The sequence below is a fragment of the Lampris incognitus genome, chromosome 5 (assembly GCF_029633865.1).
Source record: "Lampris incognitus isolate fLamInc1 chromosome 5, fLamInc1.hap2, whole genome shotgun sequence".
Lineage (NCBI taxonomy): Eukaryota > Metazoa > Chordata > Actinopteri > Lampriformes > Lampridae > Lampris > Lampris incognitus.
The window spans coordinates 9741234-9763404 of record NC_079215.1 but is presented as its reverse complement, the minus strand read 5'-3'; the positions used below and the strand labels follow the sequence as shown (position 1 = coordinate 9763404).

The window sequence follows — 22171 nt, the reverse complement described above, 5'->3', positions numbered from 1 at the left end:
TTAGTGGTTGTCAAAAAACAACAAAGACTGTAGTCAGTGTTTAATCTTTATTTAAGTAAATGAAACATAACAAGGACGCAGAGTGTCATAAATGTGTAGCAATGGCCGCTCTGATGGCCAAGCGGAATAAACCGCCATTCTTGCAGTCCGCTCCTCATGTGGCTGGGAGGTTCGTACCCCAGACTCGCTGTAACCGGTCAGCAACCCAGGACCTTCTTGCTGTGAGGCGACCGTGCTAACCACTGTGCCACCGCGCCGCCACTATAGCAACAAGTGCTCTAATTTTCCCCTTGTCCATTTGCCACCTGTCAGATCTGTCCCTGCTCTTGCTCCCCTGGCTAAAGCTCTGGAGCTGCATTGCATGGAGCTGGCCCTCTGCAGTCCTGAAGAAAGCCTTCAAGGTTCTGGACATTTACTCTGTTCAAGGAAAAATGCAAATAATCCTCTCATCCCCAAGTTGTGTATCGCTTTCAGCACAACACATATTTATTTTTTTAATTTTGATATACTTTATTAATCCCCATGGGGAAATTCCTCTCCGCATTCAACCCACCCTAGCTGTGTAGCTAGGAGCAGTGGGCGGCCGCCATGCAGCACCCGGGGACCAACTCCAGTTCGTCTTGCCATTGCCTTGCTCAGGGGCACAGCCAGGAGTATTAACCCTAACATGTATGTCTTTTCAATGGTGGGGGTCACCAGAGTACCTGGAGAAAACCCACTGCAGACACAGGGAGAACATGCAAACTCCACATAGAGGACGGCCTGGGATGACCCGCAAGGTTGGACAACCCCAGGGTTCAAACCCAGGACCAGTGCCAAAGGACTTATGTACCAACCAGGACTCATGTAAAAGTACTGCCCCATAGACACTGCTTTTTTTGTATGAACCTACAACCACACCAGAAATTCATTATGATTTTTTTTTACATTTTTTATTGAACATATGATTAATACATTTGACCAAAGAAAACAAAGTTAGCGTATAAATCAAAGCCTCTACGAAGCCCTGCGTGGTCTTATGTTGTACTGCTCACCACAATAACCTTGAGGTACTTCACAGCTGGTGACGAATCCCCCGCATGTCGGCGGGAGACTCGAGGCCACTACACAAGACCGGTATTAACAGCCGCATCCACACTTATTCCACTTGTTTGTCTTTTTCTTTCTTCTGCTTCTCCGAGTCAATTTCCTGTAAAATCACAACACAAGAAGAAGGACCGATTCTGAAAAAGCCTTGCTTGCAAAAGAACAGAGAGCCCCATATGTGAGCCAAATACCTGGATTAGCTTCCTAGTTATTTACAAAACAAACTTCAATCACCATCTTAATTCTGAGAGGCTTTTTGGGCAGCCTATTGTTTGATCATTGATATACATATTTATACGATGCCGACCGTAAAAGCAAGACATCGAGTGTGACATTTTGTGTAATTTGTCCTCTTGAGACAGGTGTGTCTAAGATTCTGCAGCTCCGTTGCCATTTACATACTATATATATATATGCAGTAATAAGGTTGTCTTTATCCTTCTGACTTCTATTTCTTTTGGGAAATTCTGCCCACATGAAGGAGCAGTAGAGCTCGTGCTGTACAGTCTGGAGCATTTTAACTCCCCTGTTACAGAAGTGCAGACTCCTCTATATCCCCCTTCAGTCCTGTGAGGAATCCGTTAGTCTTTAGTCACGCTTTACCCATTTTCCAAAACGCTGAATAAAACGTCACGCAAAGAATAACCATAAACGAATATAACAGAAATGTACTTAAAATGGTGACAGAAATACCTTAAACAAATGGGGCTATTTGCTGAGAAGCATGATTGATTATGGGACACATCTATTAACGCACTCAGAAGTGTTGTCTGGATGCTCTTAATTCATATGACCACCAGGTGGCACTGGTGTGCACCGTGTTGAATGAAGCTTTGATTAACGAGTACTCGAAGCTTCTGGGTAACAATTCAAGTAATGAATCATTCAAGGCATCTGGATGTGGGCCACTTCAGGCAATCATGTGGCACTGATGGTCTTCTTCTGGCCCTGACAAAATGGATATGAGCCTGAAGTGGCCCACATGTATAGTAGCAAATATGGCCCAAATATGCCAAATCAGATGTGGGCCTTTTTTGGCAAAGATGCGGTGCTCTGGGCAACATGTGATCTGGATGTGACCCTGAAGTGGCCCCGTGTGGTAAATGGTGAATATGGCCCAAATATCACAAAACAAATATGGGCCACCTTTGGCAAATATGTGGCACATGCGGCATTGCTATGGCTTGGTTCTGGCCCAGATCTGGCAAACAGGAGCGGACCGCCCATGTGCCATCATTCCACGCGGTATGTGGGCTAGATGAAAGTGTCGGTTGTGGGACGGGTCCGGGCCACAGCGATTTTGCTATCTGGGTCCCTTGTGTGCACATGCAGTCTGTCCTCCTCCCAGGTCTCCATGGTGACTGTGGTCCCACCTGGATGCTGCTTGGCATCCCCCTCATCACATTTTACTTTTATATATCTTAGAAATCCATATAATGTCATCATTTGTTATCCTGTTTTAATGTTGTATCCCTCTCTCGCTAAGATGTGTGACTAATTTTTATTTTTTACATGATGATGCTGGTCACGTGGCTTGGGTCCTGGGCTGTTCCGGTGGCGTCTGGACACCGCTTGGCATCCTGTGCACCATATTCTTCATACATTTTATAATTCCATTATAATTCTGTTATCCTCTTTCAGTGTTGTATTGTGTAAATGGTGTAAACACAACATCCATTGCACGTTATCCATCTTGGGAAAGAGATCCCTCCTCTGTTTCCCTCCTTGAGGTTTCTTCCTATTTTTTCTCCCTGTTAAAGGTTTTTTTTTTTTAGGGAGTTGTTCCTTATCCGATGCGAGGGTCTAAGGATAGGCTGTTGTGTTGCTGTAAAGCCCCTTGAGGCAAATTTGTAATTTCATATTGCACTACACAAATACAATTGACTTGACTTGACTTCATAGGCTAGTACCTCTTACCTCTGGTTATGGCAATTCATTCTCAATTCTGCTATCCAGGCACATTGTACACCACAGGTGGGCTATAAATGTGTCTACTTAAGCCCGATACACATAACACCAGAATTATGTATTTGTTTGTGTTGGTACCCTCACCTGTATAGAGTTGACATTATAAATCTTACTGACAGCGTCTGGTTAGCTTGGCTGCAGGCTGTTAACCCTCACTGTCATTTTGATTTTCACTTCCATCCTTTTCTGTTACATCCCCTGTTGCTTTCTCCCCCATTTCCTCCATATCGAAGTCAAAATGGTTTTTCATTACAACATTGTTGTACCTCATCTATTTAGCACAGTCCGTTTTAAATTCCGTCGTTCGGCTGAGACGTTAAACCCAGGTCCTAACTCACTGTGGTCATTAAAGAGCCCATGGCACCTATCGCAAACAGTAGGGGGTTCCCCGGTGCCCTGGCAAAATTCCCAACCTGGCTCTCTCCATCTGGCCACCTAATCACCCCCCCCCCCCCCGTGTCATTGGCTCAATGATTCCTCCCTCTCCACCTCAAGCTGATGTGCGTTCTGGTGAAAAATGGCTGCCGTGCATCGCCCAGGGGGGTGCTACACATCGGTGGTGGTTGAGGTGAGTTACCCCTTTCAATGTGAAGCGCTTTGGGTGTCTAGATAATCCATCCATCCATCCATTATCCGAACCGCTTATCCCGCTGTCAGGGTCGCGGGGGATGCTGGAGCCTATCCCAGTAGTCATTGGGCAGCAGGCGGGGAGACACCCTGGACAGGCCGCCAGGCCATCACACAGGGCCCACACACACACACACACACATTCATACCTAGGGGCAATTTAGTACGGCCGATTCACCTGACCTACATGTCTTTGGACTGTGGGAGGAAACCGGGGGACCCGGAGGAAACCCACGCAGACACGGGGCGAACATGCAAAGGACTACCCGGGACGACCCCCAATGAAGGACAAACCCCGGAGCTCAAACCCAGAACCTTCTTGCTGCGAGGCGACTGTGATAACCACCGTGCCACCGTGTCTAGATAAAACCCTACATAAATGTAATTCATAATAATAATAATTATTATTATTATAAATGTCCCTCCTGCCGCTCTGCTGATATTTTTAAACCTTGGCTGGTGGACTCCTCCATTACTGTTAGTGATTTAGACAACCTTTGGAATTGTTTTTGTTGTGCTGCTACTACTGTCGAATCCTGTGTAAAAAAAGAAAAAGTTCATCGTTGTATGAAATTCCTTATTACACAGAAGCTTGTGCTTTATTTATTTATTTGTACATGTCTATTTTGGGGAGCAAATATGAGTAAAATGCTCACACTCTCGACTTGTAGCATGGTTGTGTCAGCTGTGGAAACTGCAATATCACCGGCCCCTCCTATGTACCACCCAGATATTAAAATCGCTGCGGCCCGGACCCGTCCCACACCCGACACTTTTGTCCGGCCCACATACCACGTGGAATGATGGCACATGGGCGGTCCGCTCCTGTTTGCCAGATCTGGGCCAGAACCAAGCCATAGCGATGCCGCATGTGCCACATATTTGCCAAAGGTGGCCCATATTTGTTTTGTGATATTTGGGCCATATTCACCATTTACCACACGGGCCACTTCAGGGTCACATCCAGATTACATGTTGCCCAGAGCACCGCATCTTTGTCAAAAAAGGCCCTATTTGCTATTATACATGTGGGCCACTTCAGGCTCACATCCATTTTGTCAGGGCCAGAAGAAGGCCATCAGTGCCGCATGATTGCCTGAAGTGGCCCACATCCGGATGCTGTCTGGGATGGTTGTGTCAGCTGTGGAAACTTGCAATATCACCGGCCCCTCTAAGTACCACCCCATTCAACTTTTGCGGTGGTCACGAACCCATTTCTGACATCACTGATTCAGAAAGGTTTACTGGCTCGGAAGGCATCGTTTCTGACCATGACATCCTACCTTGAAATGATTCCATGTAGTGACTTCGGAATAGAAGGCATCCCCAGGGCAGGAGGTGTAGTTCACCATCTGGCGATGTCCGTGGAAGGTAAAGTTGGCCACCAGTCTCCCTCCGTCCACCGCACACTGAACCAGGCGGTGGCGCAACAGGTCCATGGAATGACGGGGCGGCAAAACGGAGGTATAGTTGCCGATGATTGACACACCGTACCCCAAGGAGTTGTGCCCCCTGGTGTGTCTTCCAAGATGGTGCCAACCTCTGCCCTCATAGACATATCCGTCAGAGCCTACCACAAAGCTAGAAGCATACAAGAGTACGGCAGATAACTATTGGGGCTGGACTGTGATGTGCTCAAACTCAACTGACTGATCCAAATGATCACTCAAGCAAACATAAGGAAACATTTGTGCAAAATTCGAGATGGAAACAGGCTATATGGCGAGTCACAAAGAAATTAATGGGAAATATATTTGCAAATAGAACCTTACTGATCTCAAGTATATGATTTCATATGTCTAATAATAAAGAATGTATGTAAACAGTTTCATTCTATATAACAGGTGTAGTTATATACCTGGAATTCCCATTTGCGAGCCAAGGTGTTCTTATCTGGATTGCACTGAGCTGTCGCTCGTGGGATGTGTTCGCCAATAAATTATGCACAAACTGGAATTCCTCTGTTACCTGTATCCGATGTCACCCCAGCCGCGGTCCTCCTGATGGTAGCGCTGCATGGCCCTCATGTCTTTGGAGCATTGTGGGAAGGACAGACAGGGCGAGGATGGCTGATAGGTGTGGTGGATGTATAGGAAGGCAAGGGGCAAAGACAGCGGGACCGGTGTTCCATGATAGGCTTCAGCGCCCCATTGACACCGTGGAATAATAGCAGGGCAGTCTAGGGAAAGGAGGAGCAAAGAGAAGAGTTGGTTTTATTAAGGAAGACCGAGGTGCCTACATGTGCATCCCAGATGACAGCATAATACAACTTAGCATTGCATAAAGGAACCAACACAAATGTCATAGGTTTTGTTTTTCTGAGGCTTAGCACACTTTACTGAGGCTTTATGATGAGGCTCATAGAACAAACATAGATAACAAAATCACTGGAAAAAAATCACTGTACATAAGTGAAGAAAGTATATATTCTAATACAAGGCACTGCCTCACAATGGCTGGTCTTGATGCCCTTAAAGCAAAAAATGTATTTATTTTTGTTTTTCGATCTCATCACAACTCACCCCAGTACTTGTAGACAAATGCCTGCAATCCTTCCTTCACTGACTTCTCCACATTGGTGTCCAGAGAGATCCATTCTGTCCCTTCCAACTTCCAGATCAGTTTCAGGGTCTCAATCACTTGCTTGTGAGGATCAAGGGGTTCCAGAATGGATCTAGAGATCTCCCTTCGGTTTGGACTGACAGGGTGAGATACACCGTCAAGCCCCTGCCCCTCAGGCAGAACATAGCTGTAGTATCCTTTCAAAGTTGTACTGAGGTTTTGCAGTTGTTCAGAGGCAGATAGATTGCTCAAGAGCGTACCCAGTATAGCGCCATCCATGCCGCCATTAATTAGACTATTTGTGGCCAGAGTGGGTGGCCGAGCCAACTTGAACACCCTAGGCTGCACGACACTGTCCCAGCAGCCATCTGGCCCCAGACGATGAGACGGTGGGAAGTCCTGAAGGCTGAGGAAGGACAGACCTAAAGTTCTTGCTAAGGTGAGAGGGAACATACCCACAGTCGGTGCAGCCTCCATTTTGGCCTTCAGCCCCACTTCGATGCCAAGCAAAAGTGGTGCCAAGGCTACTGTGGTGCCATCCGGGGTGAGAACCACCCCTCGCTCCTCTCCGTAGTCTGTCACGACATGGTGGCTAGCCTTGTCAAAGAAACTGAAAGAGGTTGCGTTCAAGATGGCTGTCTCTAGGGTCTTAGAGTCGCCGAGTTTGTTAGAGGCGCCAAGGTAATGGATGGTTAATGGATCGTCATGACCTGCAGTGGTCCGGAGGGCCCTGACCAGAGTCAGAGGAGATAAACCAGGGTTGGAGTTCTCAACCTGCTCCACAGCACTGATGAAGCTGTCCATATTTCGTAGATGGACTCCTAAAGAAATGCAAGGGAATAGACAAAATGAAGTTCAAAGCGCTGCAGTGTTTCCAAGAGTAAACGACTTGCTGAATGAACAAACCACTGAATGGATGACTGAGAATCCTTCCTTCAAGACAATGTTAAACTATTTTAAAACAGACAACAGGTTCATTAGCATGAAAGGAAGTGAAATTTAAAGCACTCCTAATTTAAAGTAGTACTAAGTTGCGCAAAGAGGTGACTTGGTCAAAGTTTGGCTACGGTTTTAGAAGGACGTGAAATTAGAACACAAATGACTAAAGAGGGTCTGAAGGCGTAATAGGTTGCATCAAAGATTGAAATATTATTTTGTACGTCAAAGAAAACTGTGCTAACAGTTAAACAGGCTAGACGTGTCACAGGAATATGTTCAGGCAGTAAAAACTAAATGTCTGCGTATCTTGGAGAGTTTAAGTTACCTGTAGGCTTGCCGTAGACACTGAAATATGATGCAGCCAGAATAAAGAAGAACGACAGTCCAAACCAAGTCATGTTGTCTCTCATAAGTTTGTTTTTTTTCCAAAAGTTGCTTTCTGAAAGAAACTGAACTTTCCCCACAAGTAAATGACTATAAGTCAATGCCCCCTAACTTGACTTAGTAGGACACTAATACAATTTTACACCAATCTTCACTTGCACGCTTTCCAATATAAATCAAACACATACTGTGCTCTCCAAAATAACTTCTAAGACTAACCGTGTAGGTGTACTTGCGTGTGAGTGAAATATTGTGCCCCGATTGGACAGGGTACTCTTTGCACACTGAAGTTGTACAAATATTGATCAGTCTTAGGTTAGACGGATTCAAGAGCGGCCTGTGTAGTTTTTAAAGAAGCTGCCAAAAAAAAAACTTGAGTAGCATTAAAGTTTTCTCAGCATTTCTCTATGGAGAATTATTCATTCTGCCACTTGCAGAATTTACATATTTATCAGCCAATAATCATTTTTACATTTTAAACAGGGCACGCAGTGGTTAATGTTTGCCAACTCATGTGACAAGGTTTGATCTACGTGCTATTTAGTGACAAGGAGACAGAACTGCGAAAGTCTTCTGATGTCATAGCAATCATACCTCATACGTGACTTGTGTTTACTTGTGGCGAGGTGAGTAAACTGCTCATACTTTCAAAGTTTGTAATTTGTACAGTAATTTGTCATCTTGACACTAACTACAACTTTTCAGAGGGGCGGGGCCAGCTTAGAGAACGCCAGGATCTTACTCGAGGATGTTAATCAGAATACATTACATAACATTTAGGGGTCAAATAAAACCACAATTGTGATCTTTTATATGGAAAACGGGCAAATCCTGAACGAGGTCATTTTGGTGCAAGTCAAACCGGAAATACGCGTTGGCACGTGACTAGATGACGCGCACGCGGAACGGGAAGTAGAGCAAAATAGGCAAGGGACCCGGAGGTGGCTGTGCCGTCTCTCGCCCAAAGCATGAGAAAGTTCAGCGTCCACAGCAATAATACTTGCAAACGTTGCTGTCGTTTTAGGGTGTTTCTCCACGTGACGCCGCTTCTGAACGCGCCTCCTCACCTGTGAAGATGTAACCCGCCAACTTGATGGACACTGCTCAGCTGCTCGCGACCCAAGCTCCGTTTTAACGCTCTTTGCATCCACACAGAACATGGAGACTCGCTTCACCAGAGGCAAGTCTGCCATATTGGAGCGGCCGCTCACTCGACCCAAAACCGAGGTGAGTTTGAGCGCCTTCGGCCTGCTGTTCTCCGAGATGGTCCAGTACTGTCAGAGTCGGGTCTACTCGGTGTCCGAGCTCCAAGCCCGGCTGGCGGAGATGGGCCAGAGTGTCGGTGCCAGCCTGCTGGACGCGCTGGTCCTGCGTGAGAAGAACGGCAAAAGGGAGACCAAAGTGTTGAACATACTGCTTTTCATCAAGGTAAAAAGACATGGGGGGGGGGGCGACACGCGCACTCGCTCCGACATCTTGTATTAAAGCTCCAATCCGCGACTTCTCCAGCTGCTTTAACCGTTCGAAGCATGACGACGGCGTGGCCGTTCTGTCCACTGACTTCCGGTTTGTACTGCAGCGGTCATACCAGTTTCCGGTTTCTACTGCAGCGGTCATGCCGGTTTCCTGTTTGTTGGCGCGTGCTATTTGGCGACGGCATATTTCTCGCGATGCCTGCGAGATTCACCGTGGATAAATGTCCGCCACATGCACAGAACTGTCGACAAACCTCCACCTGCACCTACCAGCGAACGGGTGAAAGGTTTCAAGGGTGTACGTATCAAGTTACGTCCACAGTCATGAGGATGAATGCACGGACGGATTGTAGACGTAACTTGATATGTACACCTCGAAACCTTTCACCCGTTTGCTGGTAGGTGCAGGTAAGAGTTTGTCGACAGTTCTGTGCATGTGGTGGACATTTATCCATGGTGAATCTCGCAGGCATCGCGAAAAATGTGCCGTAGTCAACAGCACGCGCCAACAAACAGGAAACTGGTATGACCGCTGCAGTAGAAACCGGAAGTTAGTGGACTACAGTTATGCAGAGTCGACTGATATCGCAGCAAAACAAGGGAACAAAGGGTTTGGTGATATAGCCAAAATGTATCATCGTTTATGAAATTTTACATTACGTTAACGGTATATATAACGATATAGGAATTTTTCTGGAAATTCGGTTTGGAATTGGTTCTCTAGTTGGATCTTTTTGTGGTAAAAGGGGCTCCTCATATTCCCACCACTAGCAACAACCGTGGCGTGACACGGTTTGCAGAGTACATTGTGGCGAGCTACGCCATGAATGAATTGATGACCAGAGACGAGCTTCCTTTTTGATGCCAAACCTGCGTCCCATACACCGCATGGCCAACCCAACAGGAATGGCTTTTATTTTATTTTGACAAGAATTCTTAACATTTAACATCACAGTGACCCCCCCCCCCTGCGGAAAAAACCTGGTCTCTGTGGCCACCCTAGATGCTGTACTCTATTTAGGCCTATGACTACACTTTAAAAAGTGTTTGTTTTTTTTAACCGCCCCTGCCAACATCAAAGACACTTGTTACCCAGCAGGCTGCACCAACCCCCTTGACAATTTCTCTCAAATTGACCTTTTCACCGAATCCTGTCTTCCAACTGATGTCCTGCAGGTTTCTGTGTGGAGGGCTCTGTTTGGCAAGGAGGCGGACAAGCTGGAGCAGGCCAACGACGACGATAAGACCTACTACATCATAGAGAAGGAGTCCCTCGTCAATACGTTCATCTCCGTGCCCAAAGAGAACAGCACCTTAAACTGTGCTGCCTTCACAGGAGGGATTGTCGAGGCCATCCTCACCCATAGCGGGTTCCCCGCCAAGGTCACCGTTCACTGGCACAAGGGCACCACGCTCATGATCAAGTTTGATGAGGCTGTGATTGCCAGAGACAAGGCACTGGAGGGCAGATAGAGATGGGAAGACAAGGAGGTGTGTGTGTGTGTGTGTGTGTGTGTGTGTGCATATGTGTGTGTGCATATGTGTGTGGAAGGTACAGTGTTTTCATTGTATTCAAAAGGTGTACTTTGAATAGCCTGCCAGGTTTGTTGGGGGAGGAGTCAATGGAAGTCAACTGTTTTGTTGGAGAATGGTGAACTGTAAATTGACTTAAGGAGCCCATTTTACAGCCACATGGTAAAGAAAGAGAGTAATGGTGACACCGTTGTAGATGAGATGTAGTTATTTGTCTGTTACTGTTAGATACACTTGTTTACTGATAAGCTACTTCGTTGCAATGGAAACCAAGAGTTGCCTGAACCAACTGGAAACATTAATGGCAATGTGTCAAAACAGGTGATTTATTTTTAAACAAAAATCCTAAAATCCAAAGCTTTACTGTTGACAGCCAGTAAAAACAAACCGTGTCACAAGTGCAACGTGTTGTTTGGTGGGAATTGAGATAATGAGTAAGAAATTATGAATCCTGTGCCGAGAATTGGCTGTTGTTTCGGGTGGAGGAGATGCACCGTGATCAGAAAAGCCGATGCAAACAATGTTGTGCCATACATGGAAATTCTTCTTGATAAAATGACAAAAATAAATGAAGTGTAACGTACTTCTTGGCATTGTCGAATGCTAGACTGTACCTTATTTAAACTGCGCTGAGTATGACTTAGTTATTGCGCATTAGGGATGTGTGTTTGAGAAATGTGGCAGCTTTTCCCTTTTGCCATGTTGAAACCATAATCTCTTTAGGGGTCGCCACAGCGGATCATCCGTTTCCATCTCTTCCTGTCCTCTGCATCTTCCTCTGTCATGCCACACACATGCATGTCCTCCCTCACCACATCCATAAACCTCCTCTTTGGCCTCCCTCTTGTCCTCTTCCCCGGCAGCTCCATCTTCAGCATCCTTCTCCCAACATACCCAGCATCTCTGTTCCGCACATGTCCAAACCACGTCAATCTCGCCCCTCTCGCGGCCCATCCTTCCTTTTACATCCATCTAGCAAACCCCTGCGGTGTATATGTACCACCATATCGCCATTTACAAACGACCATTGCACTCATAATGTTTTTTTTCTTCTTTTGTTGATTGTATTTGCACAACATACAGTTGCTTTTTGTTGCAGCTTGTGTCAAAAAAACAACAACAAAAAAAACATTGAAAATGACGTGCCAATGCCGTGGAAGACTGCTGTGCTGTTGGGTGTTTTGCCCCAGACAGGCACCCTTTCACAGCCTAGGTGCTCCCACTAAAAACCCTGCCTTCTAGTTCAGGGCGATGGGGGTATACCCACGTCATGTTGGCTCTAATGAAATTGAAATTAAATTCATGCACAGTGTGTCTTGTGGGTTAAAGATACCTTTTCTTGTTTTTAGGAAAGAAAAACCGGAGATTTTAACGTGCTTTCATGCGTTAATATGCCGAGTTTAAAGTGATGCGGCAGCGATACGCCGAGTCTCGGGAGACATTCTCTCGAAAACCACGTGTCCGCAGAGCGCTGCGTTGTGATTCGACGCCGTCCACGTGGTTTTCGAGGCAAAGTGCGGCGACGGGTTCACGTCACATGACCCGTTTAAGGAAGCGAAAGGCAGCAGATAGAGCTGGACGCGCTGCCCCGCTTGGTTCCCATCATGGACCTCCTGACAGGACCTTTCCCACGACCGTGAATAGCCTTACACAGGGAGTGTGTCGGTACTATACACACAGTCGTTTGGCTGTTGGAAGTTCATGTTAGTTTTTTTTAAAACTTATTCCGGAGTCCTACTCGATGGCCGGTGGTGACCACGACGAACCAGGTAACGTTTGAAGTTCTCTCAGAACCCTGTTGACTCGCCGTTTCTTCATCCTGGCTATAACGCGTCGCTACTCAACTTTACCCCGGTGTGCGTGTGTGTGTGTGTGTGTGTGTGTGTGTGTGTGTTAGGCGTGTTAACGCAGTCTGTGCTAGCCATTAAGCAGCTGTGCCATTAAGCAGCTGTGCTAGCCATTAAGCAGCTGTGCCATTAAGCAGCCGTGCTAGCCGTTAAGCAGCCGTGGTAGCCATTAAGCAGCCGCGCTAGCCATTAAGCAGTCGCGCTAGCCATTAAGCAACCGCGCTAGCCATTAAGCAGCTGTGATAGCCATTAAGCAGCTGTTCTAGCCATTAAGCAATTGTGGTAGCCATTAAGCAGCTGTGCTAGCCATTAAGCAGCCGCGCTAGCCATTAAGCAACTGTGGTAGCCATTAAGCAGCTGTGCTAGCCATTAAGCAGCTGTGCTAGCCATTAAGCAGCTGTTCTAGCCATTAAGCAACTGTGGTAGCCATTAAGCGGCTGTGTTAGCCATTAAGCGGCTGTGCTAGCCATTAAGCAGCCGTGCTAGCCATTAAGCAGCTGTGATAGCCATTAAGCAGCTGTGATAGCCATTAAGCAGCCGTGCTAGCCATTAAGCAGCTGTTCTAGCCATTAAGCAACTGTGCTAGCCATTAAGCAGCCGTGGTAGCCATTAAGCAGCCGTGCTAGCCATTAAGCAGCCGTGCTAGCCATTAAGCAGCCGTGCTAGCCATTAAGCAGCTGTGCTAGCCATTAAGCAGCCGCGCTAGCCATTAAGCAGCCGTGCTAGCCATTAAGCAGCCGTGCTAGCCATTAAGCAGCTGTTCTAGCCATTAAGCAGCCGTGCTAGCCATTAAGCAGCCGTGCTAGCCATTAAGCAGCTGTTCTAGCCATTAAGCAGCCGCGCTAGCCATTAAGCAGCCGTGCAAGCCATTAAGCAGCCGTTCTAGCCATTAAGCAGCCGTGCTAGCCATTAAGCAGCCGTGCTAGCCATTAAGCAGCCGTTCTAGCCATTAAGCAGCCGTGCTAGCCATTAAGCAGCCGTGCTAGCCATTAAGCAGCTGTTCTAGCCATTAAGCAACTGTGCTAGCCATTAAGCAGCCGTGGTAGCCATTAAGCAGATGTGCTAGCCATTAAGCAGCTGTGCTAGCCATTAAGCAGCTGTGCTAGCCATTAAGCAGCCGTGCTAGCCATTAAGCAGCCGTGCTAGCCATTAAGCAGCTGTGCTAGCCGGGCATGTTAAGACGACATTCCCATAACACAGTAAGCACCCGGCGAAATTCGTCTTTCTGCTATGTCGCCATCTGGGGAGAGGACATTGTCTATAAACAACGGCTAATTACGAACAACTCAACAATATCTCATCAGCACAGCACTGCTTTATTCCGGCACTGTATCGTGGATGAGATATCTGGGGAGAGTCGCGGTGTGATTAATACCTGTGGCTGATGGAATAGCTCACACTGACCGGTTCATTCGGCAGAACACGTTTGGCACCAGTGGTGAAGCTGTGCACATCTGTGCGTTTAATGCTGTTTTTATTAGTTGAAGTACTGGCCCTGGTTTCTGAGGCTTGTGACTGTAGGCTAAAGGGTAATTTGACAAACTAAAAGAGACTATTGTTTAGGCTCCCACCAGGGGCCAGACCCCCCCCCCCGTCATCACCTCCAGCAAATCTACCAAATTCAATAGCTAAGTCTGCAGGATCCTGTTCCTTCATGCATAGCAGTCAGCCAGAACAGTTTTACACACATGACTTAGTCTGGCTGCTGATGTGAAGCAGTCAAGGAAAGTGTTTTCACATGACTTTTCGTCTTTACATAGTATAGTCTTTGAAATGTGCTTTTTGTTTCACAAAGTGTCTCACAAAGGGTTAATTAATTCAGGAATTATGCAGTCGGATCTCGGTTTGACTTGTCGACTCAGCAACAAGAAGCACTCATTTTTGAGCCGTATATTCTTTATGTTTCGGGCATTATGTTGGCGTAATATCGATATTTTGATATGAGACTTGATTTCATCAGGGATTTTGGTTATTGTAATGTCTTGGTATGACTCAAATGTTGGCATTCCCTGGTCTTCAAGGCTGAATTACAGTAAAGTGACACAATTTTCTGGTCATTAGACTGGTTTAGCTGATTGAAATGGACAGTTAATGCCTCTACCTGCTTGGTCATCATTTTCACATTATGGAAACGATGTCGGGCCTGACAAAGACCATACTGTCCCGAAACATGCAGATTAACCAACCTTCTCAACTGCTATACACTCCTTTAGGTACCTTAGTAGACCTAGCCCTGGTCTACTAAGGTACATATGTGCACTCAGCTAGTTTTGTGCTCTACTTTTCTTCTTTCTTTTGCCTCAAATTTTGTTCCTGGGACATTGTACCTCATGAATGAAACGCAGTCCAAAACTCTAGTCAAAGGAAATGCTGGAACAAAAAATGCATATCAACTGCATCAAATATTTCAAACTCATAGGTAAGCTTTTTCATGTAAGATCAGAGATATTTTCCAAACTTAATTAGTATCTTCATCTATGCTCAGTAATCCAGGTAAGACAATCAAAGAAAGTTGAGTCCGTTCATCTGGATACAACGTTTATTGACAGATATGTTCCATCACTCATCTGAGTTCATTAGTAACTTAGTAACTAACTTACTTAGTAACTTAATTACTAACTTAATTAGTAGTTACTGACATACTGGGCCCACTACACATGTATTTTTCCTACCTATACACAACAGCAGCTTCTTTCAAATGAAACAACAGGTGTTGCGGATAATTAATATGCTATTTCCTCAACTTAAACCTACAAATCAATGGCTTTTTGGGATGCCTTTCCTATTTTGTCCTTTCAGAAATCAACCAAGGCCACTTTGTAAACCAGAGCCTACTCAAGTACTGCATCCTTAATGCTTGAGCTGTCTGCCTTTACTTAAACACAGGTGGCTATACCAAGGGCCCTGCTGTCTGTGGTCTGGCCTCTTGCTGTGGATTGCCAGCCTTGATCAAGCCAGTGATAACTGGATTGTTGACTGTTTTCAGTCACAGTTGGGAGTTTGATTGACAAGCAGGCAGCTAGGTGTACCTTTTTCAATGTCTGTCGGGGCTCCATGCACGGCCCTGAGCTGGAAGGGCCGGATATTTGTGCGGATTTATTCAACTTGATTGACTTATCTTACGGTGTGAGACCTGATGGCACAGCGAGTGCCCGCACCCACTTTTGTTGGGCTGATTGCTGTCAGCCGTGACAATCGGCACACTCCGCTGATCAAAGATCTGTTCAAACCGTGGTTGGGCTTCCCACTCATTGTTGACACGAAATGCTAAGTGGTTGAATTCTTTTGGCTGTCTTTCATTCTTTTCACTGTTTTTTTTTTTCTTCATTTCTTTTTGAGAGAGAGAGAATGACAGTCAAGCTCGGGTAACCTTGTCTGCGCTGATTAAGTCCGCCTGTATATAAGTCAGTCCGATATCTGAAGATTGTTGTGTTGTAGTGTTGTTATTCTATGTTATGGACACCGAGAGAGTCACGAAACTGGAGTCAAATTCCATGTAGTGCAAACCTACATGGCCAATGACCATGATTCTGATTGTTTTGATGCATGCTCAATAATCCAGGTTTATTGACGTATCTGTCAATAAATGTTGTATACAGATGAACTGAGTCAATTTTCTTTGACCCGATTCTGATTCTGATTGCAGGTATTTTAATTAAAATGCTGTCCATCTTCCAGAAAGATTTCAAGGTGGGGCAGCAATGGTGGCGCAGTGGTTAGCATAGTCGCCTCACAGCAAGAAGGTCCTGGTTCCGAGCCCCGCGGTAGTCCAACCTTGGGGGTCATCACGGGTCGTCCTCTGTGTGGAGTTTGCATGTTCTCCCCGTGTCTGCGTGGGTTTCTTCCCGGTGCTCTGGTTTTCTCCCACAGTCCAAAGACATGTAGGTCAGGTGAATCGGCCATCCTAAATTGTCCCTAGTCGTGAAAGTGTGTGTGTGTGTGTCGGCCCTGTGATGGCCTGGTGGCCTGTCCAGGGCGTCACCCTGCCTGCCGCCCAATGACTGCTGGGATAGGCTCCAGCATCCCCGCGACCCTGAGAGCAGCATAAGCGGTTTGGCTAATGGATGGATAGACGCAGTCCATCTTATCATACTACATTTTGGACTGTCATGCATTGTTGTCTGAGCAGCTACTAACTCTCAGCAAGCAACTCAGGACTGAGACTGGTTGGACTGAGACTGTTCCTCTCACCGAGTCATTTACTGTAGATATCACCTGTGTGATGACCCATGCTCTACAGGTGGTAAACAACCTCACTGGATGACCTACATTACAAACGTGACTTGGAGGAAGTGAAGCTATAGACATAAACCACCAACCATAGTTGAGATGTGTCTGAAAAATAACTTATTTGATCGATCGAATTAAAGCTGACTTTTCAGGGGGGGGGGTTCTGGTTGCTTTTTAAAGCTGTCAGGTGCACGATTTTAAGTGTTGCTTGTCAAAATGAATCGAATGCTGTGCCAGAAGCACAGAGGATAAATACAGAGAGAGTCCCAACCTTGTGTTTATGTTTGCCTCGGTGAGCCTGGTTTACGTGACCTTTTATGAGGTATGTCGGGAGTGTTGACCGAAAGCGGCCCATTAAGACAGATTGCCGGTGCATAAGCGGGTCGTCTGCGGCGCAGACAAAAGGGATTCGGATTTTGATTTGGAAAAACGCGTCCTGATGTTGCTCATCGTTAAATTCTATTACAAAGGAGAACATTAGACGTTTACGTCCCCAAGAAACTGATTATTTTATCTGAGCAACAAAAGCATTGTGGGGACAAGAAACACACACACACACACACACTACAGAATTGTGCGTCACCTTCCAGCGAACATTCATCTTGTTTACAAGAACTGCTGGCACATTTTACAACCTTTTTTTCTTTCTTTTTCCTGGTTCTGTTCATCTTCCTCTTTCTGCATAATTTAGCCACGGTAGTTGTTTGTCCTCTGCTGAGTCATACAGCCTGTGACTTTGGGAGGCACCGTGACGCACCGTTTAATTTGCCTGTGTGACACTGAGATGGACTTGGCAGTTAGAACTGACCCCGCTACGTGTCTGGTATGTCATTAACCCTGGTCAGGCAAGCTATTAACGTGTAATAAATACCTGAAGTGATTAGTCTATACTGTGAGTTGTTGGTTGCCATTGCATTTGTCGAGCTACTCTGAAGCCATGGCTGCGTCTACATGCGCAGTTAAGTCGAGCTACTGTTGTCGTCCCAGTATACAAGAACCGGGGGAGGATCGATTTATCGACGGAAGTATGTCCGACCCCGGTACAGTAGGTGGCGATATGGCCCCTTTCAGCTGATTGCTTCTTTTTTCAGTTTTCCCCGCTTTTGTTCTTGAGCCGCCCCAGTCGCTGCTATTGGACCTTCTTCCGGTCGAGCTATTGCGTCACATACCGAACAAGCGTCCAACAAGTTAGCAGGCCTGTAGTAGTAGGCCGGTTTGAGGCGCTTCCACCGAACACGGATTTGCTCGGGGGTTCTTTTAAATCCCGCTTCGTCAACTTTTCCGCCCCCTTCCTGAGTAGTTCGCCGTTCCGCGTTCTCCTTCCATCCACGTACTTGAGGATATTCAACTCCTTTAGCCGACGCGACGTAAAGTTTGTCTCCTCGTCTGTCCCGAAATGCGTGGTTCTCGCTCTAGCACTCGCCACGTTGACGCTGTTGAGCCGACGCTGTTCCACTTCCGGGTGAAAGGCCGCCGCGGGAACTAGGCGTCATGCGCAGAACGCCTAGTCCAGTTCGAGGCCGAAGCGTATGCATGCCAGAGTAAATCCGTCCCCAGCCGCGGTATCTATGTGTGTTAGTCCGACTTCGGGAAATGTGATTTAGTACGATTTCAGTCGGACTAGCGTGTTTACATGTATTTTGAAAGTCCAGTTTAGGTCGGACGAACACAATAAATCAACTTTTTCTAACATCATGTAAACGTACTGACTCATCGTTCCAGACCATAATCAGCATTGACATCTTGACCCGGATGACCTCAGTTGACAAATCACTGTGTGTGTGTGTGTGTGTCTTCCTCCTCTCGTGACAAGATGAGGTTTTGAAATTCCCCACACCGAACTGAAACTCATCATTTTGCAAAAGTTTTACCACTGAGAGCAAATATTTATTCAGCGAGGTACGTAGGGTAGCCTATCCCTCCTCGGTATTGACAGTGATACGGCTGATAAGACCGTATGGAGCGAGTGTCGCCGTGTACCCCCGCATTTAAATGCCAGCCCGCCTGACGTGCAATAGCAGAATAAATAAAAATAAATGGAACAGATCTAATTTATTCTAGCGTCATTGAAAAGTGGGAGCTATTTGAGATGCTCTTTCAAGCCCACAAGAAGAGAAAATACAGAATAAAGTACACTATCCAGTGTTTTTCCAAGCTATGGGTCGGGACCCACAAGTAGGGTTGCCAGCTCCTTGAAATGGAAATCAGGAACAGGGGACAGGGACGGGGGTTGGATGGATGGGGCAGCACGGGCATAGCAGATATACTAATGTGCCTTACACACACACACACATACATATATATATATATATGTGTGTGTGTGTGTGTGTGTGTGTGTGTGTGTGTGTGTGTGTGTGTGTGTGTGTATATATATATATATATATATATATACACACACACACGTTCATACCTAGGGACAATTTAGTACGGCTGATTCACCTGACCTACATGTGTTTGGACTGTGGGAGGAAACCGGAGCCCCTGGAGGAAACCCACACAGACACGGGGAGAACATGCAAACTCCACACAGAGGACGACCCGGGACGACCCCCAAGGTTGGACTACCCCGGGGCTCGAACCCAGGACCTTCTTGCTGTGAGGCGACCGCGCTAACCACTGTGCCATCATGCCGCCCGGCCGGATACAATTGAAGAGCAAAAAAAGGGGGGAAATTCTCATAAAAGGGGAAATTGATGCAGAATATAGAGCGGATTGATAATGATCTCACTTTCGCTGACAGGAAATGAGGATTTATTGCTTATTTTGCCGCACAAAATATTCGGTGGGTCGCGGGGCGAGGAGTTCTCTCCACAGGCGGGTTACGCCGTGGAGAAGTTCGGGGACCTCGGCGCTGTGCTGTCCTCCGAACAGGTCTCCAGTCAGGCTAGACTTCCAAGAACCGTCGCCTCGGTAGCTACCTAACCATCCCAGGAATCTGCAGGCTCTTATCTTCCAGCCATCGACTCCGCCGGTGTCAGTCAGCGTGAGGTTACCCCGGATGGCAGACATAGCAACATGCCAATCATCCACTGCTGAACCAGACTGCTGTCTTTCAGCGGGTGTGTGTGTGTTAGTGTGTCTGCGTCGGCTGAATTCTTACTCGTATGATCGCACGAGAAGAAGCCAGTGTGGGGGGGGGGGGGAGTGTGATTCTCATCACCCGTCAAAACAATCCTGTGTATGTCGGTCATCGATGCAGCGTTCCCCCTTGTCGGTCTAAAATCACAGCCCTCTAGTGGTCAGATGAGACGCACAGGGCGTGTCGACGTTAAACATAATGTCGGTGATGTTCTGGAGTACAGCCGGATCGTCGCGTTGTCCGCATCATTCAGAAAAAGGAGTAAGCGAACGCAGGTTTTTCATCTCTTGTCGCCAAACAACGTGTCTCTATTCCGGACGTCCCGTGGCCCGCTTGTGGGCCGCGACCCGTAGCTTGAAAATCACTCGTCAAGGGGGGAATAGAGCTTCTCTACTTTTTCTTTTTCTTTAAAGTATCGATAACTCTTTCTCGCTGTGATTTTTTGACTCTTTTCCGATCAGGGCTTTGGGGTTCAAACGCTCCGGTGAGACGATCCCCCCCCCCGTTCTGTCGCCGGGTCGGTGATGAGCAGGCGGTGACGGTCTTCTGAAGTAGAGAGACGCGAGCCAAGGCTGTCGCCTTGAACCGGAAGTGAAAGACTGGGGAGGGGAAAACCGACCGCAAGAGGCTGGTGTGGGAGATAACAGGGTCGGACTCGAGGGAGATGTGGGAGAGGCTGAGGTCGGGTCGTCGCACCGAAACACTTGCAGCGGTGGCAGATTGCTCCCACCGAAACACATCCACAGCAGCTCAGACGAGTAACGGCGGTTTCGATGGCGAGGCCCTTTTTTTCTGGTTTTTCTCCCCAGTTGTATCCAGCCGGCCATTAACCCCACTCTTCCAAGCCGTCCCTGCTGGTCGCTGCTCCACCCCCTCTGCCAGTCTGGGGTGGGGGGGGGGTGCAGACTACCACACGCTTCTTCCGATACACGTGGAGTCGCCAGCCGCTTCTTTTCACCTGACAGTGAGGAGTTTCACCAGGGGGTTGTAGGGCGTCGGAGGATCAAACAGGCGCCCCGACCGACCAGAGGAGGCGCTAGTGCAGCGACCGGGACACGCACCCGCATCCGGCCTCCCAACGCGCAGACACGGCCACTTGTGTCCGTAGGGACGCCCGACCAAGCCGGCGGTAACGCGGGGATTCGATCCAGTGATCCCCGTGGTGGTAGGCAACGAAATAGACCGCCACGCCACCCAGACGCCCCTTGAGGCCCCTTTTTTGAATCCATGAATTGACTGATTTGTTACAGGACTGTTGATTTTGCCCCCACAAACACATCGCCGCGTCGCGTTCGCATCACGTTGGACGTATGGGAGCTCCTTCTGCTGCGGATGAGCACCCTGAGACCGGATGGACGAGGGACTAAAGATATAACCCACCAGCCTCCCGGATAAGGGTTCTGCATTCCTGGAGAGCTTATGATCACTTTAGCTAAAATCCTGTGACCGCCGCTTTGAAATGGATTTTTTTTCCCCCTCCTTTTTTTTGTGCTTGGCCAATTACCCCACTCTTTTGGGCCGTCCTGGTCGCTGCTCCACCACCCCCCCCCCGCCCCTCTGCCAATCCAGGGAGGGCTACGGACTACCCTATGCCTCCTCCTCCAATACATGTGGAGTCGCCAGCCTCAGCTTTTCACCTGGCAGCGAGGAGTTTCACCAGGGGGAATTGTGTCTGTAGGGACGCCCGACCAAGCCGGAGGGACCACGGGGATTCGAAACGGTGATCCCCTTGTCGGGAGGCGACGGAGTAGACCGCCGCACCACCCGGACGGCCCTGCGAGATGAAATTTAACCCGCTTGGAAGTGGAAGTCTTGGTAGAAGAGCTAAATGTAGACCTCTCTGAACTATATCACATATATAACATTTATACTCCCTAGGAAATGAGTGAGTGGGAAAGCCGGCACCAAAGGCAAAACAAAAAGAACAGATGCCCCCCCCGCCCCCCCCCAAAAAAACCAAAAACTACTCTTTGTTTGATAAGACAAACCCAGACGAAACACGATCTTCATGTCGCTCGTACGAGAGGCCGAGCCGTACCCTGCCGGGTCATTAGATCAGCTCCGGTTCTTTCTGCACGAGCAGAACCACATGATCGTCAGGAGGACTTAATCGCTTAATCATCATCTTTCGGCTCTTTAGAGTTCAGCCCTCGTGACCGGGCAGCGTGCGGTTACACATCACGGAGACGAACGAGCCTTGCCGGGGTTGAACTTATCGCCCGGCGACGTGCAGCGTCGGTGTGAAAGTGCAAGTCGCCGTGGCGAGGCGGCAGTCCCGGCGCAGCTGAAACGGGAAGCTCTCTGCAGAAAGATGTTGCAAAACACAGGGCAGTGTGATTTTGCGGCCGTTTCTGATTAAAAACAAATCTTTTTTTTTTTTTCCCCTTTTTCGCTTGGGGAGGTTAACGAGCAGCCTCCGGCTGGTTCGACTGAACGTCGCG

The 22171-nt window shown here is 47.6% G+C and overlaps 2 protein-coding genes across 4 annotated transcripts; one reads left to right on the top strand and one right to left on the bottom strand.

Moving 5' to 3' along the window:
• Nucleotides 1-44: 44 nt before the first annotated feature.
• On the bottom strand, nucleotides 45-7786 carry LOC130112707 (N-acetylmuramoyl-L-alanine amidase-like). 2 transcript variants are annotated; one of them, XR_008810251.1, is made up of 6 exons: nucleotides 7508-7786; nucleotides 6204-7064; nucleotides 5650-5860; nucleotides 4965-5262; nucleotides 1035-1189; nucleotides 45-417 (listed from the first exon to the last, which is right to left on the bottom strand). XR_008810251.1 is itself a non-coding variant. In XM_056280173.1 (5 exons), the coding sequence occupies exons 1-5, from the start codon at nucleotides 7590-7592 to the stop codon at nucleotides 1139-1141; spliced, it is 1506 nt and encodes a 501-aa protein (XP_056136148.1). In that variant the 5' UTR covers nucleotides 7593-7786; the 3' UTR covers nucleotides 913-1138. The 2 variants fall into 2 exon arrangements, 1 of the variants encoding a protein (XP_056136148.1); XM_056280173.1 differs by lacking the exon at nucleotides 45-417 and having other exon boundaries at nucleotides 913-1189.
• A 379-nt stretch (nucleotides 7787-8165) lies between these two features.
• Nucleotides 8166-11157, top strand: trappc5 (trafficking protein particle complex subunit 5). Of its 2 annotated transcripts, XM_056280616.1 has the most exons (3): nucleotides 8166-8192; nucleotides 8591-8994; nucleotides 10218-11157. In XM_056280616.1, exons 2-3 carry the CDS (start codon nucleotides 8725-8727, stop codon nucleotides 10512-10514), a joined length of 567 nt encoding a protein of 188 aa, XP_056136591.1. In that variant the 5' UTR covers nucleotides 8166-8192; nucleotides 8591-8724; the 3' UTR covers nucleotides 10515-11157. The 2 variants fall into 2 exon arrangements, with proteins under 2 accessions (XP_056136591.1, XP_056136590.1); XM_056280615.1 differs by lacking the exon at nucleotides 8166-8192 and having other exon boundaries at nucleotides 8396-8994.
• The last annotated feature ends 11014 nt before the right edge of the window (nucleotides 11158-22171 follow it).